Here is a 24,068-nt window from a genome sequence, read left to right as displayed (position 1 = left end):
CTGGTCGTATAAAATTACATGTCCGCCTCTTTACGAACAGGAAAAGTGGTCATATTTTTTCAGACGATGATGCATTGCACAAAGAATGTCTGGACTGCATAACGGATCTAGTATATGACAAAATACAACAACAACAAAAAACAAAACAAACTGAATCGCTGAAAAACGAGGCGTTTGTATGTCACTGCCAAAAACCTATCCATTCTCGGTGTGTGGTTTTAAAACAAAATTAATTATTTATATATTATTTTAATAAAATCTAGTTGAAATATTATATTTTCTTCCTTTTATGTATGCTATGTGGACATTTGTTTATTTGTGTGTTTGGTTCACTGCTTTTTGGTGAGGGGGAGGGTTTGGGTGAGTTCGTCCTCCCCCCATGGCATTGATCATGTTTGTTGTCGATTATTTAATTAATTCATTTATTTTTAATTAATAATTTCACAGACTAAAAGAAAAAATGTTTTAGAAACAACACCTTTTTTTATTTATGTACAGGGCCAGTGGAGTGTATTTGAAAGTGGGGATGGGGTGGGGGTACTTATAGTGTGCTGTTTGTTAAAAGGTTGTGGTGTATGTGTGAGAGAGAGAGAGAGAGAGAGAGACAGACAGACAGAGAGAGAGAGAGAGAGTGTGTATACATGTATTTGAGGGCCTGAACCTGTTTGTGGGGTTTCGGTGGCATGCTCACCCAGAATAAGTTTAAATATCAGATTTTAACATAGGGCCTATGACATCTCCAGACTTTTGAGAACAGTAACAGGAAAAAAGAGGAGACCATGGCCCTATCGGCTCTCGCCTCTTCCACAGCCCCTAATACACAATTTGAAGAAGAAAATAATAGTTTGAGACATGCAAATAGCATACATACAATATAAACAGAATAGTGAGATGTGGAGTGCCCACTGAGGTGTAAAAACAATTGTTTCTTGAAACCGACCCTACCTAAAAAAAAAGTCTTACCCTGATTATTTTTTCCCTTTTTTTTTTTAAGTTAAAAAGTACAGATGTAGTTTTTTTTTTTTTTTTTTTTTTTTTTTTTTTTTTAGTTTAGACTGGCCCTACCTAATATTTTTAAGTCATGTTCCCAGAATTTTTTTTAGGTACAAGGCAGAATAAAATTTTCTTTTCTTCATTTGTTAAAACTCAACATTTGATTATTCCTTTGTTAATCTATCTATAGGGGGCCTATTAGTTGGGTATCTCTTTTGTAAGCTGTAATATGTATGTAGGATGCATTTTCTTTTTATACTAAGCATATCTGAAATTACTGATAAAAACACTACCAAAGGATGCTGTGATGGTGGTGTAAACAAATAACTGCATTTTCTTTTTATACTTAAGGCATAACAGAACAAACTGTTTTGTTTTTGCTAGTGACCCAAAAACAAACTAACCATAACAAAATACTTCCCAAATTATAATCTAGAATTTATTTACATAAATATCCTGAAACTGGAAATTTTAATATTTCTTCCAAAAATAAATTTCTTTTTTTTTTCTTTCTTTTTTTTTGAGACTGGACTATTTTGGACAAATGTAGCAAAATCCCAACATTTTATTCTCCAGTTTATAATACTTTTACTTTTTGGGGGAGTATGTTGACTACACACTGTTGGACTGAAAATATAAATACCAGATAGGTATTGTTTATGTACAGTTTATCAAATACATGTACATGCTAAGCAAGTAACTCATTATACATTGAACTTGAAACAAGCCATGTGTGAATACTGCATGTAATGCATCTCTTGAAATTAATGTAATTAGTGTTGATTGGTTTTGTACCTATATTCACTTTAAACTATTAGTAAACCATAAGTGTACTTTTATATATGGAGAGAAAAAATAGTATAATGTCTAAAGCAGTTTTCAATTGCTGTTAATTTCATTATCAGTGGAAATCATGGAAAGTCGTGAATTTTCTTGGTAAATAAGTGTATGAACCATGATAAAGATTATTTACATTGGACTTTTCTTAATATGAGTACTGAAAAGTATAAAATTTAGATACCGGTAGGTCAAATAGATTTATGTTAAAACAGGCTCAGTGAAATCAGAATTTCTATCGGATTATGTCATTTTGTCCACACAAATTAAATTATTCACATTAACAAATTATAAATATTGAAAAACAATACCACTATCATTTCTAATTTCATGTAAATGTGTGTGAAAAAGCATTGTTATATTTCTACTTACATGTGAAAAAAGAGAAAAATTAAGAACAAAAAAAACATATTTAATATTTTAAATTTCCTATTTATTTTTCATCATTTGAAAATTTAATATTTATTTCTGTAATTATATATGTATGTTATTGATTTTTTTAAATTTATTACATGTATACATATAAACATTTTTTAATTTTACATTGAATATATATTTTTTATTTATTTATTTTGTTTGGGTTGGGTTTTTTTTTTTTTTTTTTTTTTTCATTGAAATAATTTATTAAAAATAATTGTTGACAAATTTGGTTGAATTTACTCAACTCTGCAAACGAATAATTTGTGGTTTTAAACACGTATATCTTCATATTAAATCGCAATAATAAACATTGAATAGTAAATGAATGAATGAATGTTTAACGACACCCCAGCACGAAAAATACATCGGCTACTGGGTGTCAAACTATGATAAACAAATAACATTGAATAGAACCCGGAAGTAAAGAGCGAAGAATGGAATGTGGTGTTTTACAAATTAAAACTTTATTAAATGCTGTTACCGTTTTATTATTGCAAAAACACTCAAGTATTATCAGTCAAATATGTACACATTTAATGGTTTTGGCATGGTGGATATATGATAGAAAGTTGTAAGAACGGTAGGGAGTAGCCTACGTGGTTGGGGAAAACCCACAATTTAGCTGGACATTATTTTGTTCTTTTTATTCTTCCATTATTATTTTTTACTACCAACTGCGGAATTTCGTAGATTTTTATTATTAACTTTAATTTTTAGCCGTTCTACACTTTAGTCACATACATGCTCACAATTAGGTCGGGAATAATTGAGTGGATATACCGATCGGTGCTTTACGACAATACAAATTTAGAAAAAGGAATGGTGTATAGTGCATGAGTGCCACCTGTCGGAAAGTCTCTGATTGTACGCCATTAGAGAAACTATCTGTAACTTTTTTTTTAAATGAATTTTAATGACACATACTGATGATGTACAAATATTTAAAAAAAAAGAAGAAGATTGGTTTATGAATTATTTCTGTATTATGTAATATAATAAGATATTATAAATGGTCTAAATGTATTTGCTTGAATACAGGACAGGGGAGGAGGGTAATTATCCTGAACTTCAAAAACTGACAGAAGACAGACTTGAAGAACTTGATCCTAAAAAGTAAGTTACACAACTGCTCTTTGGTTTTGATTGATCATTATATAATCGTATTCCCTTTGCCTTCAAATGTGTTGTTAAGTAAGATATGTGGTGGATATTGATCAAGTAGACATAGTCGGGTATTCATGCATGCACACTGATAGCAATTCTGGACACAGCCTTCTTTAGAGTTTCTAGTGGCACATTTATGAGTCTACTAGTGTAAGCTTTAAGAGGCAACCCCTGCAATTGCCCGTGGCAATTTGCAGTGCTGTGGAGATTGCCGAGGAGTTTTTAATTCTCTGTGGCTTTTTTTTTTTGCTGTGGACTATATTGGATTTTTTTTCAAGATATATTTTTTCCTTATTGTTAAAAATAAAATATGCTTTGTAATCTGAAAACACATTAAAAGTAAATATTAAATCAGTAGCTGGACCGTTATTACTAAAGTATTTGAATCTCAGCTCCATCGGGCACGAGTGCAAATAAATGTAAATTACCAATCCAAAGTTCAACCAGCAAACGTTTTGCTTACGTTCGCAAACTATGAGAGAGTTATATCAACGTATATTTCTGGAGAGAGAGAGAGAGAGAGAGAGTGAGTGAGTGAGTGAGTGAGTGAGTGAGTGAGTGAGTGAGTGAGTGAGTGAGTTTGTGTGTTCCAGTAGTTTAATAAAACAAATTCTCTGACATTTATATTGACAACATATGCTATCCTTTTCTGGTGCTGTGTGGCCTAATAAACCCCCCCAAACCAACTAAACAAATTTTACCGATTTACTTGTGTTTGAAAGGGGGGCCTTCAGTCTTGGTGACAGATTTCCAAACAAAAATTATGCCGTTATTAAGGAAAATTATTAAAATTTTATATTGCATTAAATATATTGTGACACTATGATGTAATATAATTAAAAGATAAAGACTGAACTGTCATCCCCTTACAACCCCATTGTTCTTGATCATGCACGTGTCATTCGCATGTTAACTGTTACGTCACTTTTAGTCAACGAATAGAGCCATTGGTATAAATAAATCTTATAATACATGTATATTAATTTTCATTTTTTTGTACGATCCTCCTCCCAAATTCCCCCAAAGTTCTCTTGGCATTCTACCTCATGTCACTGGGGCCCCCTTAAATGGATTTTCTGGATCTGTCACTGGCTATTGTTTGAAAACATTTTATTGCATGATAAATTTATGAACAACAAAAGGATTGGGCTCAAGTTTACCAACTTACTTGGCCCTCTTCTATGAACACACACTATAATGGCGACAATTACTTAATTATAATATAATACTATTAATAGTAATGTGTACATATACGTACATATAAAATTTGTATACAAATTTATTTCAATAACATTGAAATCGTAGGCTATGACGCTGCTATAGCATGTGTCATAGTGACATCATAGCGTATGACGGTTTTACGATATTGTAGCAGCGCTACGATTGCTTTGAAAATCTCTAGCCAGTATTTTGACAACTGCATAGCACCTCTGTATTATTTATTATTGATTTTTTTTTTCTTTTTCTGTTTGAAGCATTTTGTTGAGAAAAACTGTTCCTGTTCCTTCATTCAAAGATATTGATAAAGATGAAAGGACTGCTCTTACGTCAGAACTTAAGGTTAGATTGTCATTGATTGAATTTGCAATTTTTAAAATTTGTTTCTTTTGCTTTATCTCATAATGGATATATGTATCTTATGATTCATACATTGTCTGTCTGTCTGTCTAGTAACAGTATGAATAATCAGCCTCTTCAGCAAATTAATGTCTCAGGATCTAGAAATCACTTTGCACAAATTACAGTGTTATAAAGCATCCAGTGCCGAGCTGTTTTATAGGCCATCACATCTTCTATTATTTTAGGTGTTGGCTTTCACAGGTTGTTCATACACACCGCCGAATCATTAAGATTTTGTATTACTTCAAAGACTTTTAGACATCTCTTTTATCCAAATGATTGCAATCAAGATGTAAACACTAATCAGCTGTCAAATAGAGATCCACTACAGCAGCCACACGTTGGTGTTGTTGTTGATGCTCTTTTTTTTATAACAGCTCTCTAAATATGTCACAGACAGTTTTTAAACTTGTCATGTGGATATTCTAAGATGATAATTACAAATTAATAAATTAATATCGGTGACAAAATTGAAAATTAAAAAGTGAAGCTCTCTAGGCCAATAGCAGGGATTCTAGATTATGATGGTCCCTTTCCCATGGCTAGTGATATTCAATGTTGGACTAGTAAATAACTACTATTGCCATGCTCGACAGCTAGTGAATTTTTTTGGTCAAATGTTGCAGTTAAGTCTTGTTTTGTAAATATAAATATCCTGCCCCCACCCCACCCCCAACTGTTAGTATTTTTAAGCTCTATCTCCCTCTTTAGGTGACATATCTGATTATTACTATTAATTTGTAAAATTGTATTTACTTAAAATAAAGTAGGGATAGTGAATTTTTTATCGTGGCTAGTAAATTTAAAAAATCACTGATCCCATGACTAATGGATTTTATAAAAATTGTAGAAGCCATGCAATAGTTACCACAAAGATTATGATGACTAGAAATGCATTGGGCACATACACACACTGATATTGTAAACAAGGTTATATATAATATTATATTTAATTGTTAAAAATGGGACCGGCCTCGGTGGCGTCGTGGCAGGCCATCGGTCTACAGGCTGGTAGGTACTGGGTTCGGATCCCAGTCGAGGCATGGGATTTTTAATCCAGATACCGACTCCAAACCCTGAGTGAGTGCTCCGCAAGGCTCAATGGGTAGGTGTAAACCACTTGCACCGACCAGTGATCCATAACTGGTTCAACAAAGGCCATGGTTTGTGCTATCCTGCCTGTGGGAAGCGCAAATAAAAGATCTCTTGCTGCCTGTCGTAAAAAGAATAGCCTATGTGGTGACAGCGGGTTTCCTCTAAAAACAGTGTCAGAATGACCATATGTTTGACGTCCAATAGCCGATGATAAGATAAAAAATCAATGTGCTCTAGCGGCATCATTAAATAAAACAAACTTTGTTAAAAATGGTAGTGATTATTGGCAAACAAGTTGGAACAGTCACATCAAGATAACCGAGTTCATACATGTGTATTGGTTTATTTTCAGGACTGGATGTCGGATATGAAAACCATGGAGGACAGTCTGAAGACAAATATGAATTTAACACAAGACGACGATTCATCTCTTCCTCCAATCCGAGGGGAGGGAGTCACAATTACTGGAGACGGGGTATTTGTTATTTTCACTAACACTGCAAAACACATGTCATTAAAGATAATATTTAGTGGTTTTCTGGATTTAACAGTATCAGAATATGGAATTAGACACATGATTAAAACAAACTGGCATCTACAAACAAAAATCGCAAACCTTGAGATGGCTGTCATTATCAGTTGTGAAATTTTACTCCTGCGAATAAAACTTTATAACAGAGTTTTTCTTTATAAGTTAGTTTGCTAGTTGTAGGGAGTATATAACATTTTCAGGTAATTAAGGTAGAATTGTATTAATAACTTTTTAAATAATGGGGAGGAAAAAAATATTTTTCACTCTGCTTTTGGTTATGCATGTACATGTAAAAACAGTCATATAGTGTAATAAAAGATTGCCTATAAAGGTCTGTATCCTAATTATATTAGTTTATCCCACTACAGTTACTGAAACCTTGATACAGTGTATGAACAGTTGGTAATTTAAGAGATCATATTTCTTGTATTATACTTGGTAAAATAGCCATTTGAAGATGATATTTAGTAATATTAACTGAGAAAATATTAAAGGGACATTCCCGAGTTTGCTGCATTATAAGGTGTTTCCGACTAATAAAATATTACTACGATTAAACTTGCATATTAAATATATTTTCTTGTTTAGAATATCAGTGTCTGTATATTCAATGTGTTCCTGGTCGACTTAATATTTGTAAGAAGGCCAAACTGGATTTTGTCTTTAAATACAGGGCTCGAACTTAAGAATTTGTGTCCCATGGCAATTTTTTAAAGAATTGCCATGGGTGAAACAGCCAACTGATGGCCATTTTGAGCCTGCCTATGGCAATTATTTTTTAAAGTGACATTTGCAGAACATAAATATGACTGAAAGGTTATTTTGCTGTATGTAAACATATTTCAAATGTGAAAATGTTAAATATTGGCAGATTATGTACACCTGGTGTATATATTTTGCCATTGTTGAGGAGTTTTACCGATGGCACAAAAGTGCTCTCTACCTATGGCAATTGGTAATTGCCGTCGGTGCCACCGTTAAGTTCGAGCCCTGGAATAATTTTTAGAAACATTTAACCTAGTACAAATACTAGAACGATCAAAAACACATTTAATATACAGCCACTAATATTTTATGCAGAAAAATATGTTTGATATGTACTTACAGTTGTCAAAAAGTCTCTGTTAGTCGATAACATCCTAAAAATTGCAGCAAAATCAGGAATGTCCCTTTAATATAATTTAGACTAATATTGTTTAAGGTTTGTAGTTGCCACGACACCATAATTTACTGTTAAAAACTCCAAAAATGTTGTATACTGACAAAAGCTTTTGCTGTTGTTTTGCTAATTATTTATGTAGTTCATTTTAGTTTTACTAAAACTGTTAACTGAAGCTACTACAGAATACACTTTTATGGAAGCTGAGACAAACTTTAGCACTAAATGTAGTAAACTGAAGCATTAAAATTGTTTTTCTTGTGAGCATTAATCCTGATAAATTGAAATTTTTGCTTTAATTTTCAGTATATTAAAATGTTTTACTTTTTTTTTTTTCATATTTAAAAAAAATTAAGGTTTGTAACTTGTAATGTTTTTTTTTTTAAGGAAGTGAAATATGACAAAACTAAAAAAAAAGTGGCACCAAGAGATTTTCGAGAATGGGACAAGTAAGTTTCTTTAACCACAAAGAGTCTTAAAGGTGTACTGTGTTTCACAATGCAGGGCATTTTTTTTTATCTTTTCCTCCCTAGTATATCACAGTATTTACTATTATGATTGAAAACAGCATATTTTAACAGTTGTTAAATGTGGCACCTGTAGGACCCCTGTGAGTGCCACTTTGTATATTACTATAGCAATTTCTCATAACTGAACCACCAGTGATTTATAGGTCAGTAAAAATGTAATTATAAGCCTTTCTGCTATTACTACAAATTTGTTCTCATGTATATAAAATATGTTTTATTTTTATTGGCCACTTTTGTTTCTGTGTTGCATGACCTGCCGCTTAGTTTATGTGGTTGTCTGTCCATAGGATTCTGTGATCTCTCTATGACTCAAGACACTTAACCCTGAGTGAGTGCTCCGCAAGGCTCAATGGGTAGGTGTAAACCACTTGCACCGACCAGTGATCCATAACTGATTCAACAAAGGCCATGGTTTGTGCTATCCTGCTTGTGGGAAGCGCAAATAAAAGATCCCCTGCTGCCTGTCGTAAAAAGAGTAGCTTATGTGGCGACGGCGGGTTTCCTCTAAAAAAATCTGTGTGGTCCTTAACCATATGTCTGACGCCATATAACCGTAATTAAAATGTGTTGAGTGCGTCGTTAAATAAAACACTTTTTTTCTTTTTTCTTGTTGTATGATAAAGTTTGTAACTGTTTGTTTGTATGTGGTTGTCTGTTTTTAAAATTCTAGGATTTTATTGTGATGAAATTTGTAATTGTTTGTATGTGGTTGTCTGTTTTAAAGATGCTATGATATTTTTTATGATGATGTTTGTGACTGTTTCTATAGGATTGATGTAGACCAGGAACTGGAGCGACTAGACAAGGAGGAAAAAACGACGATGGCTACAAAACCCTCTGGTAGAAGCATCAAGGACCTCAGTCCCAAAGTTGACACCAGTGGTGAGATTGCAGTTGGTTTTCTCTCACAACATCCACATGGGTCATGGAAAATCATTAAAAGTGAAAAAAAATGTCTTATTTAAACTAACACTTGAAGAGCAGAAATTTGCATCAAAACGTTTGTTGATGATTATGTCATGAAAAGTCATGGAATTTCATTGATAAAGTATATGAACTCTGTCTAATACATGCTTATACAAATGAGAAATAGTCAAAGTGGAGAACTAAAGATGGATTTAGTGTTTTCCCTAGACATTTTGCAAGGCATTTTTGTCATTTTCAGGGCATATATTTTTCACACCCCATATACACACATAGACAAATTAAATTTAATTAATGTAGTTTTCATAAATGGATAACAAAACATTTTAAAACAGGATCTTTGATTAATTAATGATACATATCAGGAGCAAATGGAGGTGGAGTAGCATTTAAATAGGACACCTACAGTACTCCGGGTGGGGTGCAATGTTTAAAAGAGTACACTAACATGCATTATGTATATATGACAATACTCCTGCCAACCAGGGTGTCACAAATTTTATATCAATGGCCGTGATATGCGAGTTCTTATCTATAGGCAATACCTATAAAAGATCCCTTACTGTTATTTGTTAAGAGTAGTCAGCAAGCCTCCTGTCTCACTATCTGGCCTAAGTGTTAAACTGTGCTGAGGAATCAGTCCTTTGAATGTGAAAAATTTGGATTAATATGTTCTGAATTTAGATTTTACTCAGGGTGGGATGTTGCCCAGTGGTAAAGTTGTCCTCTGATGTGCAGTCGGTCTGAGATCGATCCCCATTGGCAGGATCATTTGGTTAGTTCTCGCTCCAGCCAGTGCACCACCACTAGTATATGAAAGGCTGTGGTATGTGTTATCCTGTCAGTCGGATGGTGCATATGAAAGATCCCTTGCTACTAATGGAAAAAATGTAGCAAATTTCCTCTCTAAGAGTATCAAAATTACAAAATGTTTGACATCCAAAAGCTGATTAATAAATAAGTGTGCACTAGTGGTGTCGTTAACAAAAGACATATTTAAATATTTTTTTTAGATTTCACTGTTGTTTACTTTCTATATAACTGTTTCAGGTTTATCTGGAGAGGAAAAGTTCAGAAAGGCTAACATGGAGAAAGACAAAGGAAATGAAGTAAGCAACTGTGGTTAATAAAAATATCTTTCTTAGTTTTCAATTTTCTGATAACCACATATCTTCACCTGTATGTGGACCCTGTCTATAAGTCGACCCCCCTCTCTCTGGTAATAAAATCAGCAATTTTTTATTTGACTCGTTTATAAGATGACCCAGTTTCTGTGGCAAGTTGTCCTCGACATTACTAAATGATGACAAATATATCATTGTTATTATACGGTCGTGGTATGAGATTTTCACTTCACAAACAACAAACGTCGCCATACTTATTTTGTTATTTAAGCTATTTCCTCCATATCAGTATGAGCACCCTCTGTGGTATGTTATGTTTTATAGTAACATGAAACATTGTTTTTATTTGAAACTAAATTTATGTAAACAAATACAACAAACAAGGTGGGTTTTTTTATATACAGTATAGTACTCTTATAACGAACTGCATCAGTCTGTTATAGCAATAATTCATTATACACATTTGCGGACGGTAGCCGTTTTCATTCAAGAAATCAGCCATTTTGGATTTTTCAAATTTAAACACAGAAATTAGTGGTGTTTGTAATTATAATATTTCATCCGTTATCATCAATATCAGTGCAGTTGTTTTGGATGCATTGTCGTTAATGCTACTGACTGATAAGATACAAACAAGATAAAAATTAAGATTGGTTTGTTGTATATGCACTAAGTTACACTGAAATTCCTCACAATTTTAACAAATTGGTTCGTTTTAACCATTAATTTGCAATGCATAGTTCATTCTATACATTAAAGTTTATTAATACTATATAGGGGAAAAAACGGGACTTTACAATCAGTTCGTTCTGACTGGTAGTTTGTTATAAGCATATTCATTCTAAAAGTACTTTACTGTATTAGTGATTTCCCTAGAAATTTGGCACGGCATGGTAGACCAAACACTTTTGGGGCATTTTCACCATTTTCAGGGCACTTGTTTTTCATTAAAAATACACAAAAATTAATTGAAATAAACATTAATGTAATTTATGTGCTTGCTTTAATAAAAGAATGGCAAAAGATATAAAGGGCATATTTTATTAATTAATAATACCTTTTTGGGTGTTTTATAAAGGCAATTTTAGAATTAAATAGTGAAAAAGGCTTGTTTATTCTCAGGGCAGCATGGTGCTGATTAAGGCAAGATGGTGCTAGACTATTGAGGCATGGTGCTGCACCATGCTAAAACAAGCTAGAGAAAACACTATGTATACATTTTTACTACAGTTTCTTTTTAATAACATTTCATAATTACAACCTTCAATATTAAATGCCATAAAATGGTGTCCAATTTCAAAAGAAACAATTGTCAACAAGTACAAATATTGTATTCACAGCTGAATCATTAATCAAATTCACAATCGCTCAGTGACCAACCCCAGAGATCCTTGAAAGCTTTTATGTGTACAGACATCTGTGTTACGATGTAACCATTTTGCCTAAGTTCCAGGATCCACTCGTTCAAGTTATTTTCCATACCCGCATATAGACTAGGATTTGATTGCATCTTCTTGAGTGTTTTGGTTCATGTTTGAAGTTTTTCCTTCTTACATCTCCAATCTCACACTAATTTTTCGCTAACATCGAATTCATGTTCTGCAGTACAGTTATTATTTTCTTCGGCAAAGGCAATAACCTTAAGCTTGAATGCTGCATCATAAGAATTCCGTTTCGGCATGATTATTAACAAACAAAAAATTGTGGCAATGAAAAATGGTATACAAATAGCTGTGACGATCGAGAAATGAATAAAGTAATGTTTTATGTACATATAAATTATATCCAAATTAATCTGTGTAATTGATTACTGCACCAATAAAACAAGCCGGTGTTGCTTAATTAATATTCATTAGGTTAGTATGTAATTGATTACTGCACCATTGAAACAAGCCAAGTTTGCTTATTTAATATTCGTTAGGTTTGCCTCGTTTTCATTGGTATTGGGATCACACGAGGCCGGTAACTATTGTTTCAGGAGCAGGAAATTATGTAAGTCGTGAGTTCTTCCTACCGGCCTCGTCATATCACTGGCTGAGTATTAAAACAAAGATCGATTTGGCTGTGTTGTTTTAACATTAAACAACACACCGACTTCACTAGCTTCAAGTTTACTGGATTATGACCCTATATCATTATCTGTGGATGGTATTGTAAGCTGCCTAATTAACCACTTCTCAAGTCTTTTGGTTCAGAGACGGGTACATTTGTTTACTGATACGTGCTAAGTGGCTTTGTGAAAACAATAATAATGGATCACAAGAATCAAATAGTGTTTTATTGCAGTGAATAAATATTAAAGGTAAGTACATGTAGTACTATTGTGAGTTTGAGGCTACTTTGAGATGAGATCGTGATTTAAAAACACCCATGACAGACTTGCAAAATGTTATTTACGACATGCCAGGGCGGGGTATTTTGGTGGGGTTTTTGTTGACTCTCTTGTAAGTCGACCCTCTGGATACTTGCAGAAAATGTTGGTGTCAAAAATTTGACTTATAGTCGAAGATATACAGTATTTTATTTGTAGACAATGTACAAAACATGCATGAGGAAATTGTGAACATTTATAATTTGCTTCAGCAAAATCATAGACACAAACTTGTACATTAGTGCCACTTGTTGAAATATTTAAAATAAGAAAATATGGCTTTGAAAGAAGAAATTTTATTGATTAAATTATTTTCTTCAGGCTTTCAACTGTGGTGATTATGATGAGTCAATTATGTACTATTCCCGGAGTATCTCCATACATCCTTTGCCTAAATCGTTCAACAACAGAGCTTTAGCTTGTAAGTACTAGTGGTTTCTTGTCCCTTTCTAAACTTAAACACTCACATGCACTAATATCCACACATTACAATTACCACACACATACACAAAAGTATGCATGTAGATTCACATTAATACACACATACACATACACACACAAACCCACACACAAGCAGATATGTGCACATGTACATCGACACACATTTGCATGTGCACACATGAAGCAACAAACACACAAATACCATTGCTACATGTACATCGTAACAGGGCTTCTAGAATATTTATAAAATCCACTAGCCATGGGATCAGTGATTTTAAACATTTACTAGCCACAGTTAAAAGTTCACTAGACCTAATTTACTTTTAAGTTAATACAATTTTACTAAATAATAGTAATAATTGGATATGTCACCTAAACAGGGAGATAGAGCTTAAAAACACTAACATTGGGGTGGGGGCAGCATATTCATATTTACAAAATAAACTTTACTGCAACATTTGACAACAAAAACAATTGCTAGCCATCGGACATGACTATAGTAGTTATTTACATTGTAGTTATAACATTGAATATCACTAGCCATGGGAGTGGGGCTACCATAATCTAGAAGCCCTGCATAAACACATGCATACACTTCCACACACACACAGGTACCTACACACCCACACACACACTTGCATGCACATGTACACACACACACACAACACACACAACACACACACATCTATTAAATTTGTATGAGAAATATTATTGAACAAGGTTTTTATTGTAGATCTGAAGTTGTCAAAGTGGGACTATGCCCTGACTGATTTGGAACGAGTCATTGAAGAAGAACCAAATAATATTAAAGGTAATTATAAACATCTGTCATATTTACTTCATTAATGCATAAAATGTGAAATGTATGTTTCAGTTGGCAGATTTATATGTGGAGACAAACTAGTTAAAAAGTTAATTGGTGTATTTTTGTTCAGCATTCTCAGATGTAAGTTAAATCAGAATCAGCAAGATATGCATCTTATTCAACATTTATTACTTACTTTTTTTGTGACTGGTAATTATTAATTTAATGGCATTATTATTCTGAATATGCCATAAATAAATAAATATTCTCCTTCATACATTAACCTAACCTTTCACCACACCATGTGCATTTCAAATCATTTGATACATTTTTGGGAAAAAGAAAGAAAGAAATGTTTTATTTAACGATACACTCAACACATTTTATTGACGGTTATATGGTGTCAGACATATGGTTAAGGACCACACAGATATTGAGAGGTAAAACCCTCTGTCGCCACTTGTGGTGCACTGGATGGAACGAGAAATAGCCCAATGGGCCCACTGATGTCATTTTTGGGATGTTCAGACCAGTTCATAGGTGTGTGTGTGTGGGGGGGGGGGGGGGGGGTGTAGGGCAGGTGTGCATAGTAAGAAGTTGGGTTAAATATTCATGAAAGAGAAAACTGTAAGTTTTCTCAAAATGCATTGGGCTATGTCAGTACGGTTGCTTAGATATTTAGGAAATTTGACATGTATACTTGTTACTTTGATACCGTATATCGCTGTGTATTAGCTGACTCTGTGGATAAGCTGACCCCTTAGTTTTTCCCTCAATATCTGGTACAAAATGGTTGGTATGAGGTATAAGCTGACTCAACTTTTATGTAGTTAAAATATAGATATATCTGATCGAGATATTGTCGATCTCGGGCAACAGTGAATCGCGGGAATTTGTTTTAGTGAACCGATCAAAGTACAGTGTACAAAAACTATTATAATAAAGATTTTATGATAGCTGAAAAAGAATAAAGGTTTATAAAAAAAATCTCCTAATGTGGGATAACATTATTCTGGGGTTTTTTTAGTTCTCAATTGAATCGATGGCATGGACATCGCTAGCTGATAAATGTAGTTTCACTTTTATATGGTGGTGTAAATATTATTTAACACCCATAACAGATAATTACAATGATGAACAGAACCTATTCCGTTCTTTTTATTTATAAGTTGTGATATCTCTAATAAAACATGGTTTCTAATAATGTATTAGGAATTGCAAAATCAACAATGACGGTAAGTAAAAATCTTCATTTCTGACAAATTAAATCTTCAATTGAGGACAAAATATCAGCGGTCATAAAAATACTTAATGACCGTTCCGATCACGTGACACATTTGGTGTCAAATACTGGTGCTACTTGTTAGTGGCTTTTATCGGAAATTGTTGAGACAATGAAAATTAAATTAATTTAATTTAATTTCTCAAATAAAGTATAACTTTTATTGCGTATATCAAACAATCAGATGGACCCTTGTATGAGACTTAATACAGGCTGTTAAATATATTTGATAACAACGGTAAGGTTTTGAAGCCTAGATTGACCGACGCGTTTTCGTTAGTATCGTATTTCCGTACACAGCAATATTTTGTTGTATTTTCTTAGACGTTTTTTGTTGACTCCTTGTATTGGCCAACCACTCTTCTCATGATGGTATTTAGAGGCTTGAAAAGTCGGCTAATACACAGTGATATATGGTACTTTAATGCTCTGACTTACACATTAATTTTGCTAACATATATCTTTATCTCAATGCACAATGCAGTGATGCAGAAATAATGTGTGCTAGATATGAAGCAGTTGTTACTCTTGTATCATTATTTCAGCTCTTCTGAGGATGGGCATGGCTTATAAAGGAAAGAAGCGCTTCGAGGAAGCCAAGAAATGTTTTGAAAAGGTTTTGCAGCTGGAACCCAACAACAAACGAGCAGAGGTTTTTACAGTTATTGTTTAGTATCCACTTGAGTTAAGGATAAAGCTTTTGATAAACATTTACAAAACATGTAAACTAAGAGCTGAAACTTCATAACTTGTTACCCACAGCAGCTTTGAAATGTTTTTGCTGTAGACAAAATGTTCACCTACTGCAATTTTGAGCCTGCCCACAGCAATTTTAAACAAGTAACTTTTGCTTAAAATAAACACCTGAATGGTTTGTTGTCTATATGTAATAATGTTTTATCACTTTGTTGGTATTAATAATATTTAATAACCCAATTAGAATAGAATAGATTAGTCAGTTTTTTCACATGATGTATTGCCCTTTGATCTTTTGTTGGCTACTATCTCTAGTATTGGTCACAAAAATACATTGTTAGTAATGGTTTGAGCACTCTCTGCAATTAATATTGTAAACAAATTAAAATATTGCAATATATTTCACTGTTGAGCACACACAATCCATAACTTACTTTCTTATTAGGAATACAAACATTTTCAGAGTATTGGAAACTTTAATATGTGAATCATTGTGACAGTTAAAATACCCACTGTCAATTTGATTTAGCCATATTTATTGATTTCATATGATGAGATGTTTCGAAGACTGATACATAGATCTGTTAACATAAGTTATGTTTTTAGGCCGCATTGGAAGAATCGGAAAAAGAAGAAAAGAAATACAAATCTGAGAAAGAGAAGAGGAAAGTGAAGGGTAGAAGGATGAAGATTGAAGATGTCAGTGATTCCGAGGAGACTAAGGAGGTGGAACAGAAAGTCATCAATGGCTGGCAGAAAACTGAAACTGGAGAGGAAACGAACCAGACCGTCAAGGGTAATAGAGGATCTGTTAAGGAGAATGCTGTAACTGGTCAAGACCGACCAACGATATGTCCTACTGGAATGAGTGCTGAAAACAGAGATACTAAAGATATTTGGCAGAGTGATGAAGTAAATGAGGAAACGGAGTCGGAAAATTCCACAAATACGACATGTGTCGCTTCAACATCCGAGTCATCACCACATTCCTCTCTTGACGGAAACACTAGTCTGGCTTCTGGAGACTGCGAGACTAGAACAGACACTCCCACTGATTCACAAGAGGCAGCTGCCGGGGCATCTAGTCCGTTTCACACCCGAACGGTGCTGTATCAGTACCCCATGTCATCCGGCTGTGCCAAACTGCGGGAAGAAGGGAACACACTGTTTAGGTCAGGGCGGTATGCAGAGGCTTCAGAAAAATACCAACAAGCTATCACCAAATTTGGGAAAGGTAATACTTGATGTAACTTTGCAGATCATTCCATTGCAATATTTATTTGCATGCTCCTATACCACTAGAGTTTAGAGCATGTCTGTCCCGGGCCCGATCTCTGGATAGCCAGTGGTCTGACCCGGGACAGAAAGCTTTGCAGATCAGTTGATTTTGTTTTTGTGTGGATATGTTGGTCCGACTTAATTAAAACCAAAGTTTGACAGTTTTGATAATCTGTTTATTTATTAAGCGTGGCAGATTTATCTGCCTGCCTGCCAGAATGTAAAGCATTACTGTGAATAACTTGCCTAGGGCAGGTTTGAATACCTTTGGGAAATACATTTCCGCTGTGCATTTCAACAAAATAAGCAGTCCATGGGCTTTTTGCAATATGATATCTCACAGTGCAGTGCATAAAGACTTGAAAAGTTGATGTGATGTTGCTTGAGAGATCCTAAGAGATCTTTGATAGATCCCAGGTATTTTGATTGGATAGTTCTGAAATTTTGTAATTTGTCAAGGCAGTCTGCACAAGCAAATACTCCAGCCTCAACGACCTCTTGTTTTATAGCTTTTGATACATCCATATGAATATAACAATCAAATCAAATAGCTTCTTACAAGTAGAAACGGACATGAACATAAAGAAAATATTTACTTGCTTTTACAGTGTACTGTAAGCAGTGTTTCCTATTGTATCTTTTCAGTAACTGAAGAAACCACTGTGAGCCTATCTCTTGTGCATAGCAATCTAGCTGCATGTTTACACAAAATGGGCAATTGTTCTTCTGCTGTAGACAATTCTAAAAAAGCCTTGGATCTGGTTCCACATTCCATAAAACCTCTGCTCAGACGGGCTACTGCATATGAAGCCTTGGAACTGTAAGTTGGTTGAATCGTTTCTGTATCAGATGAGGAGGAATTAGTGATTGACAATAGATTATTTTAGCACATCTAAGCTGAAGATTGAATGTAAAAAAAAAAACCCCACATAAAAGAAACCTTGAGCAGTAGTACCTATGACTTTGTTCTTTTCATTGTTACTTAATAAAAGGAGACTAGTGTTGTAACTGCACCATGACTGATATATCAAATACCGTGGTATGTGCTATCCAGTCTGTGGGATGATGCATATCAAAGATCCCTTGCTACTAATGGAAAAATATAGAATGTATAGCTATGTAAAAATTACTAAATGTTTGACATCCAATAGCCGATAATTAATAAATCAATGTGCTCTAAAAACAATTAGTGTTGCAACTGAAAAAGAAGGAAAAATGTCTCTAGCCAAAATTTTAGTCACATGCAGATTTAAAAATAAGTAATATAAATCTTTTATGTTTTTTGTAGCTATTTTAAGGCCTACTTTGATTAAAAAATAAGTAATATAAATCTTGTATGTTTTTTGTTGTAGCTATCCTAAGGCCTATGTTGATTAAGAAATAAGTAATATAAATCTTGTACATTTTTTGTTGTAGCTATCCTAATGCCTATTTCAATTAAGAAATAAGTAATATAAATCTTGTATTTTTTTTATTATAGCTATTCTGATGGCTATGTCAGTTAAGAAATAAGTAATATAAATCTTGTATGTTTTTTGTTGTAGCTATCCTAAGGCTTATGGTGATTAAGAAATAGTATAAATCGTGTACGTTGTTTGTTGTAGCTATCCTAAGGCCTATGTTGACTGCAAGCATATTCTAAGTATTGATAAATTAATATACCGTATACGCAAATATGTTTGCGAATAAAATAAACCGCGTAAATCGCGAACACGTTGTTAGCACCGCGAATTTAATTACGCGCGAACTTATTTCCGATTTGGTGTATTATTATTTACCTTATAATATATAGTCTTATCTCTACACGCCCAACCCATATCAGAATCAAGCAGTCGGAGGTCCGCAAGGTCACGTGATTCTGTAAACCTGCCTGGTCATATGGATTTGATCCAAATGATACACATTTGGGTGCAAGTCTGTTGTTACGTAATCTCAGTTTGTTTGTTTTTTTCTTTGTAACCGTAAATGGAAGTTTGTGAGTATCACCAATAATGAAAAGTTATTTCTTCTGATATTTGCGTTTTTCAATGTTCTGTATCGCATGTGCGTGTTCCATCGATAACATGACAATAGTCTTATCAGACATACATTCAACATTGACGTCTGACTGGCTATCCAGAGATCGGGCCCGGGACAGACATGCTCGAAACTCTAGTGGTATATGAGCATGTAAATAAATATTGGTAATGGTAATGGTCTCGCTGACAGCATAGTGAACATGTCCAAGTATGTGCGTGAAATCGTCATTGAAAACAGTTTGGCAAATGAAATATGGGTAATTTTTATTTTATTATCGGGGGACACAGTCGCGAAAATGTAAAATGAAAGCCCGATCGTGAATTATTTTAGCCGCGAAAATATTTGCGTATACGGTAATAAAAAACCACATAAAAGAAACCTTGAGCAGTAGTACCTATGACTTTGTTCTTGTCATTGTTACTTAATAAAAGGAAACTAATGTTGGAACTACACCACGACTGATATATCAAGTACTGTGGTATCCAGTCTGTGGGATGATGCATATCAAAGATCCCTTGCTACTAATGGAAAAATGTAGCAGGTTTCCTCTATGTAAAAATTACTAAATGTTTGACATCCAATAGCCGATGATTAATAAATCAATGTGCTCTAGTGGTGTTAAACGAAACAATTTTTTTTAGTGTTGCAACTGAAAAAGAAGGAAAAATGTCTTTAGCCAAAATTTTAGTCACATGCAGATTTAATAACCTTTTTTTTAAAATTGGCCAATGGCTAATTTTGCTACCGACAGCACGGACCCTGAACTGTGTTTTCTAATTAAAAAATAAGTAATATAAATCTTTTATGTTTTTTGTTGTAGCTATCCTAATGCCTATATCAATGAAGAAATAAGTAATATAAATCTTGTATGTTTTTTGTTGTAGCTGTCCTAAGGCTTATGTCGATTAAGAAATAAGTAGTATAAATCTTGTATGTTTTATTTTTGTAGCTATCCTAAGGCTTATGTCGATTAAGAAATAAGTAATATAAATCTTGTACGTTGTTTGTTGTAGGTATCGGCCTATGTTGATTAAGAAATAAGTAGTATAAATCTTGTACTTTGTTTGTTGTAGGTATCCTAAGGCCTATGTCGATTAAGAAATAAGTAGTATAAATCTTGTACGTTGTTTGTTGTAGGTATCCTAAGGCCTATGTTGATTAAGAAATAAGTAGTATAAATCTTGTACGTTGTTTGTTGTAGGTATCCTAAGGCCTATGTCGATTAAGAAATAAGTAGTATAAATCTTGTACGTTGTTTGTTGTAGGTATTCTAAGGCCTATGTCGATTAAGAAATAAGTAGTATAAATCTTGTCCGTTTTATTTTTGTAGCTATCCTTAGGCCTATGTTGATTAAGAAATAAGTAATATAAATCTTGTATGTTTTTTGTTGTAGGTATCCTAAGGCCTATGTTGACTTCAAGCATATTCTAAGTATAGATAGCTCTATACAACAGGCCCATCAGGGATCTTCCAGGTGAGTTTAAGAGTTGTTAATTACATTTTTTTCTAACTGTCATGTACAGTTGTGTAATATAAGAATGTGCTATTGTTATATCAGAATTTACCCGGGTTATAACTTAAGATTTTCTATCATGAAGTAATGAAAAGGATTTCATGGAGAAAATATCAAGTCAAAATTAATGTATTTGTAACATACTGCTATCTGACCTCATAAAATGAATTATGACTGCTGTGTTTACGAAGACTGGTCACGTGTTGACTGAGGTAGAGAATGGGTTTTTTAATGTTAGTTTTGCATGTCTGCAGTCAAGAATGGGAGGGAAAGAGTTTAAAAATATAGAACACCATGAAGTGTTTTTCTTGAAAAGTTATTCAGTTGTGTCTGTTTGTTTATTATGTCGCGGGAGAATTGTTTTGAGTGGATTTTGTAATTATTTCAAAATGATACAACTTTATTACACTAAAATAATTAATTTTAATATCATAAGATTGTTATCTTGTTTATTTGACATGACATGAGTTAATTTTCACTCAGATGCCAACATGTCCTGAGCGACCGACATGGATCCACATGGCGTGAGAAGTTACCTCCACTTGTTAAAGTGAACCCCTGGGAAATCCCTCTAATCCTGGAAGTTGGTCCTGACGGCAAGAAGCCAAGTGTGCCAGTTCAGGTTCAATCAGCGGAGAAACCCTTGCTCAGTCCCTCCCAGCCCTCGACTGCTGACACCATAGCACAGAATACACACTGTGCCGACTCTCACACCATTGGGGTGGACCCAGCGGCCGAGGGTAGTTGTTTAGAAGGTGATGCGGCCGATTCTTGTGTGGAGTGTCCAGACCCTGATGGGTGCTTCCAGCAGCTGAAGTTGCAAGGCAATGAAAACGTCCAGAAGGTTTTCTTTTTATGTATTTCCTATAGCTTTGGGCTTTACATACTGAAGGAAAGAAATAAGGCATGCATAAATAGTAAATTTGTGATATTAAATCATAAATAATTGCTTTTTATTCTTGGAATATAGCTGTGAGTTCATTTACTTAGTTCACCAGAAATATAATTTTTGATTTGCTGCTTTAGCATAATGTTTTGAGGTAAGTTATTTTCATTTTAAAAAAACCCAACAAAACAAGAGAAAGCATCAGCTAAATTTTATACTACTTCCACAATTTTGGTGAACGTTTTTTTTTTTTCAACCACTTTTATTCACATGTTTAGTGTGGGGGTTTTTAAATTTGGTTTTCAAAGAATTTTTTGTATTAATGTTTGTGTTTTTCTGCCAGAATAACTTCAAGGAAGCTGTAGAGTGCTATACGAAGTGTATAGATATCTTCCCAGACCGAGCTGTAGGCTACACGAACAGAGCTCTGTGCTATCTCAGGTTAAATCAGGTAAACAAACAACACATCCAGTTTGTTCAAACTAAACCAGCCTTGGTCATATAATAGCAGTGTTCTCGCTGGGTGAAAATTAAAGGATGGCTGCCGCACAGCACTACACCATTCAAAACAACAACAACAAAAAAAGAAAAAAAGTGTGTGTGTGAGCTTGGTTACCATATTATTGTTATTTGGTAGATATTGTGGAAAGACATACTCCTTATTTTGCCTACAAAAAGGTAAAAAAAAGTTTAGACGAAATACAAGCAGACTCGTCTTTTAATTGAACCAAAGATATCGGTCTGACATTCATGGGCAGTTCCGGTTTTGCTAAACCGATCAAAGTTTTAATATTATTTTAATAAAGATTTCAAGATATACGAAAAACAATAAAAAGTTTGTAAAGTGATCCCCTAATGTCGGATACATTTTTTGTTCTTGCCATCTTCATCGAATGAATCGGTCGCTGTGATAAAATATTATCGCCAGCTGATAAAAAGTGGTTTCGTTTTTGTAAAGGCGGTGTATATATTATTTGGCACCCAAGATAAATGATTTTAATGATAAACACTACCACTTCCATTGTTTTTATAAGCAGTGATATCCCCCAAAAATGAAAAGTTTACAATATTTTATAAAGAACTGCTGAATAAACAGAATGACAGAAATGACAGAAAGTAAAAATCATCATTTACAACCAATTATATCTGCATTTGAGGACAGAAGACAGAATGACTGTTCTGATCACGCCAGATAAGTGTGGGGGGGTTTTCAATCGGAGATTGCCGAATCCGTAAAAAAAAAAAAAAAAATTCATTGCTCAAATAAAAGCTCAAATAAAACATAACTTTTATTGTGTGTATTAAAACATACAAATGGATACAGGTATGGGACAAAATAGAAGGTTAAAAATACTGTTAAATTACGTTACGGTAACTGTCATAAATGTTTTGTCAATTGCTTTTTCGTAGGCTACACAACGTGATTTGTTTCCTTTGATGTCCAGTGTGCAGACTGATCGTTGTGTTTTTTTATGTGTGGAAAAAAGTGTGCATTTAGAAATAGCAGAGATAGGTGCTGAAAAATATAGTAGGGTGCTGGAAACTAAAGAGGGACGCAGAAAAATAAAGCAGGGTGGAGAATGTGAAAGGAGGGCAGCAAAATGCAATAGCAGGGCAGGCCGCTCCACTTAAATGGAACGGCGAAAACACTGAATAGTGGTAGGGTTAGTTCTGGGTTATGAGATAATTTTACCAAATTTGCTGTTGTACTTCAACAATTGCAGAAATTCACAGTTCTCAATCAATACCTGAAATTATTTAGCCAAATTAAAATAAAATTTGCGATTTGTTTTTAAATTTTGCAATTGGCGAGTGACAGAGCTAGCTATGGTAGTTAAGTCATGAATTAGACTTAAGTTGGTAGGTACTGGGTTCACAACCTGGTACTGCCTCCCAACCAGAGTGAGTTTTGACAGGTAACTGAAGAGGTGTATGACCACTTCACCGACTTAACTTTCACGAACAGTAATTAACCCACCATCCTGGAGTGATAACTGATGTTGGTGCCCAGTGCCCTGTTCCACGAAATGATCTTAGCACTACTATCACCGTAAATACCATCATTACGACCGTAACTTTTTTCTACAATTGCCAGCCTGTTCCACGACACGCTGTAGCTTTCTTTCGTCGTAAATTACGGTGAAAATTTACAATTGATATGAGACAGTTGTAATCCACTAACGTAGATGTCAAATGGCAGTTGGATGATGACTTGATCATTTTCTAAGAAGGATTCTAATGTTTTGTGTTAAAATGGTTCTAATACCAAATATGTTTTATGAAACTGTGTTCGATGAAAAACTGTCTTCGTAATACGACCTTCACACAAAAATATGGGAGATAAGTCTCATTTCTTATGCATTCGGCAATTATCGCTT

At 34.0% G+C, this 24,068-nt stretch overlaps 1 protein-coding gene across 1 annotated transcript in view; it reads left to right on the top strand.

The window, feature by feature from the left end:
• The window catches only part of LOC121380677 (sperm-associated antigen 1-like), a 38,626-nt gene that overhangs the window by 2,456 nt on the left and 12,102 nt on the right, over positions 1–24,068 (top strand). Inside the window, exons 3-16 of the mRNA XM_041509616.1 lie at positions 3,289–3,363; positions 4,890–4,974; positions 6,482–6,604; positions 8,208–8,269; positions 9,120–9,232; positions 10,325–10,383; positions 13,091–13,190; positions 13,944–14,021; positions 15,843–15,949; positions 16,600–17,227; positions 17,917–18,091; positions 20,685–20,765; positions 21,288–21,648; positions 22,034–22,141. Coding sequence (XP_041365550.1) covers positions 3,289–3,363; positions 4,890–4,974; positions 6,482–6,604; positions 8,208–8,269; positions 9,120–9,232; positions 10,325–10,383; positions 13,091–13,190; positions 13,944–14,021; positions 15,843–15,949; positions 16,600–17,227; positions 17,917–18,091; positions 20,685–20,765; positions 21,288–21,648; positions 22,034–22,141 — 2,155 coding nt within the window. The remainder of the gene's footprint in view (positions 1–3,288; positions 3,364–4,889; positions 4,975–6,481; positions 6,605–8,207; positions 8,270–9,119; positions 9,233–10,324; positions 10,384–13,090; positions 13,191–13,943; positions 14,022–15,842; positions 15,950–16,599; positions 17,228–17,916; positions 18,092–20,684; positions 20,766–21,287; positions 21,649–22,033; positions 22,142–24,068) is intronic.

The sequence above is a fragment of the Gigantopelta aegis genome, chromosome 9 (assembly GCF_016097555.1).
Source record: "Gigantopelta aegis isolate Gae_Host chromosome 9, Gae_host_genome, whole genome shotgun sequence".
Taxonomy (NCBI): Eukaryota; Metazoa; Mollusca; class Gastropoda; order Neomphalida; family Peltospiridae; genus Gigantopelta; species Gigantopelta aegis.
The sequence above is the reverse complement of the archived record's forward strand: the minus strand, read 5'-3'. Positions and strand labels throughout refer to the sequence as shown.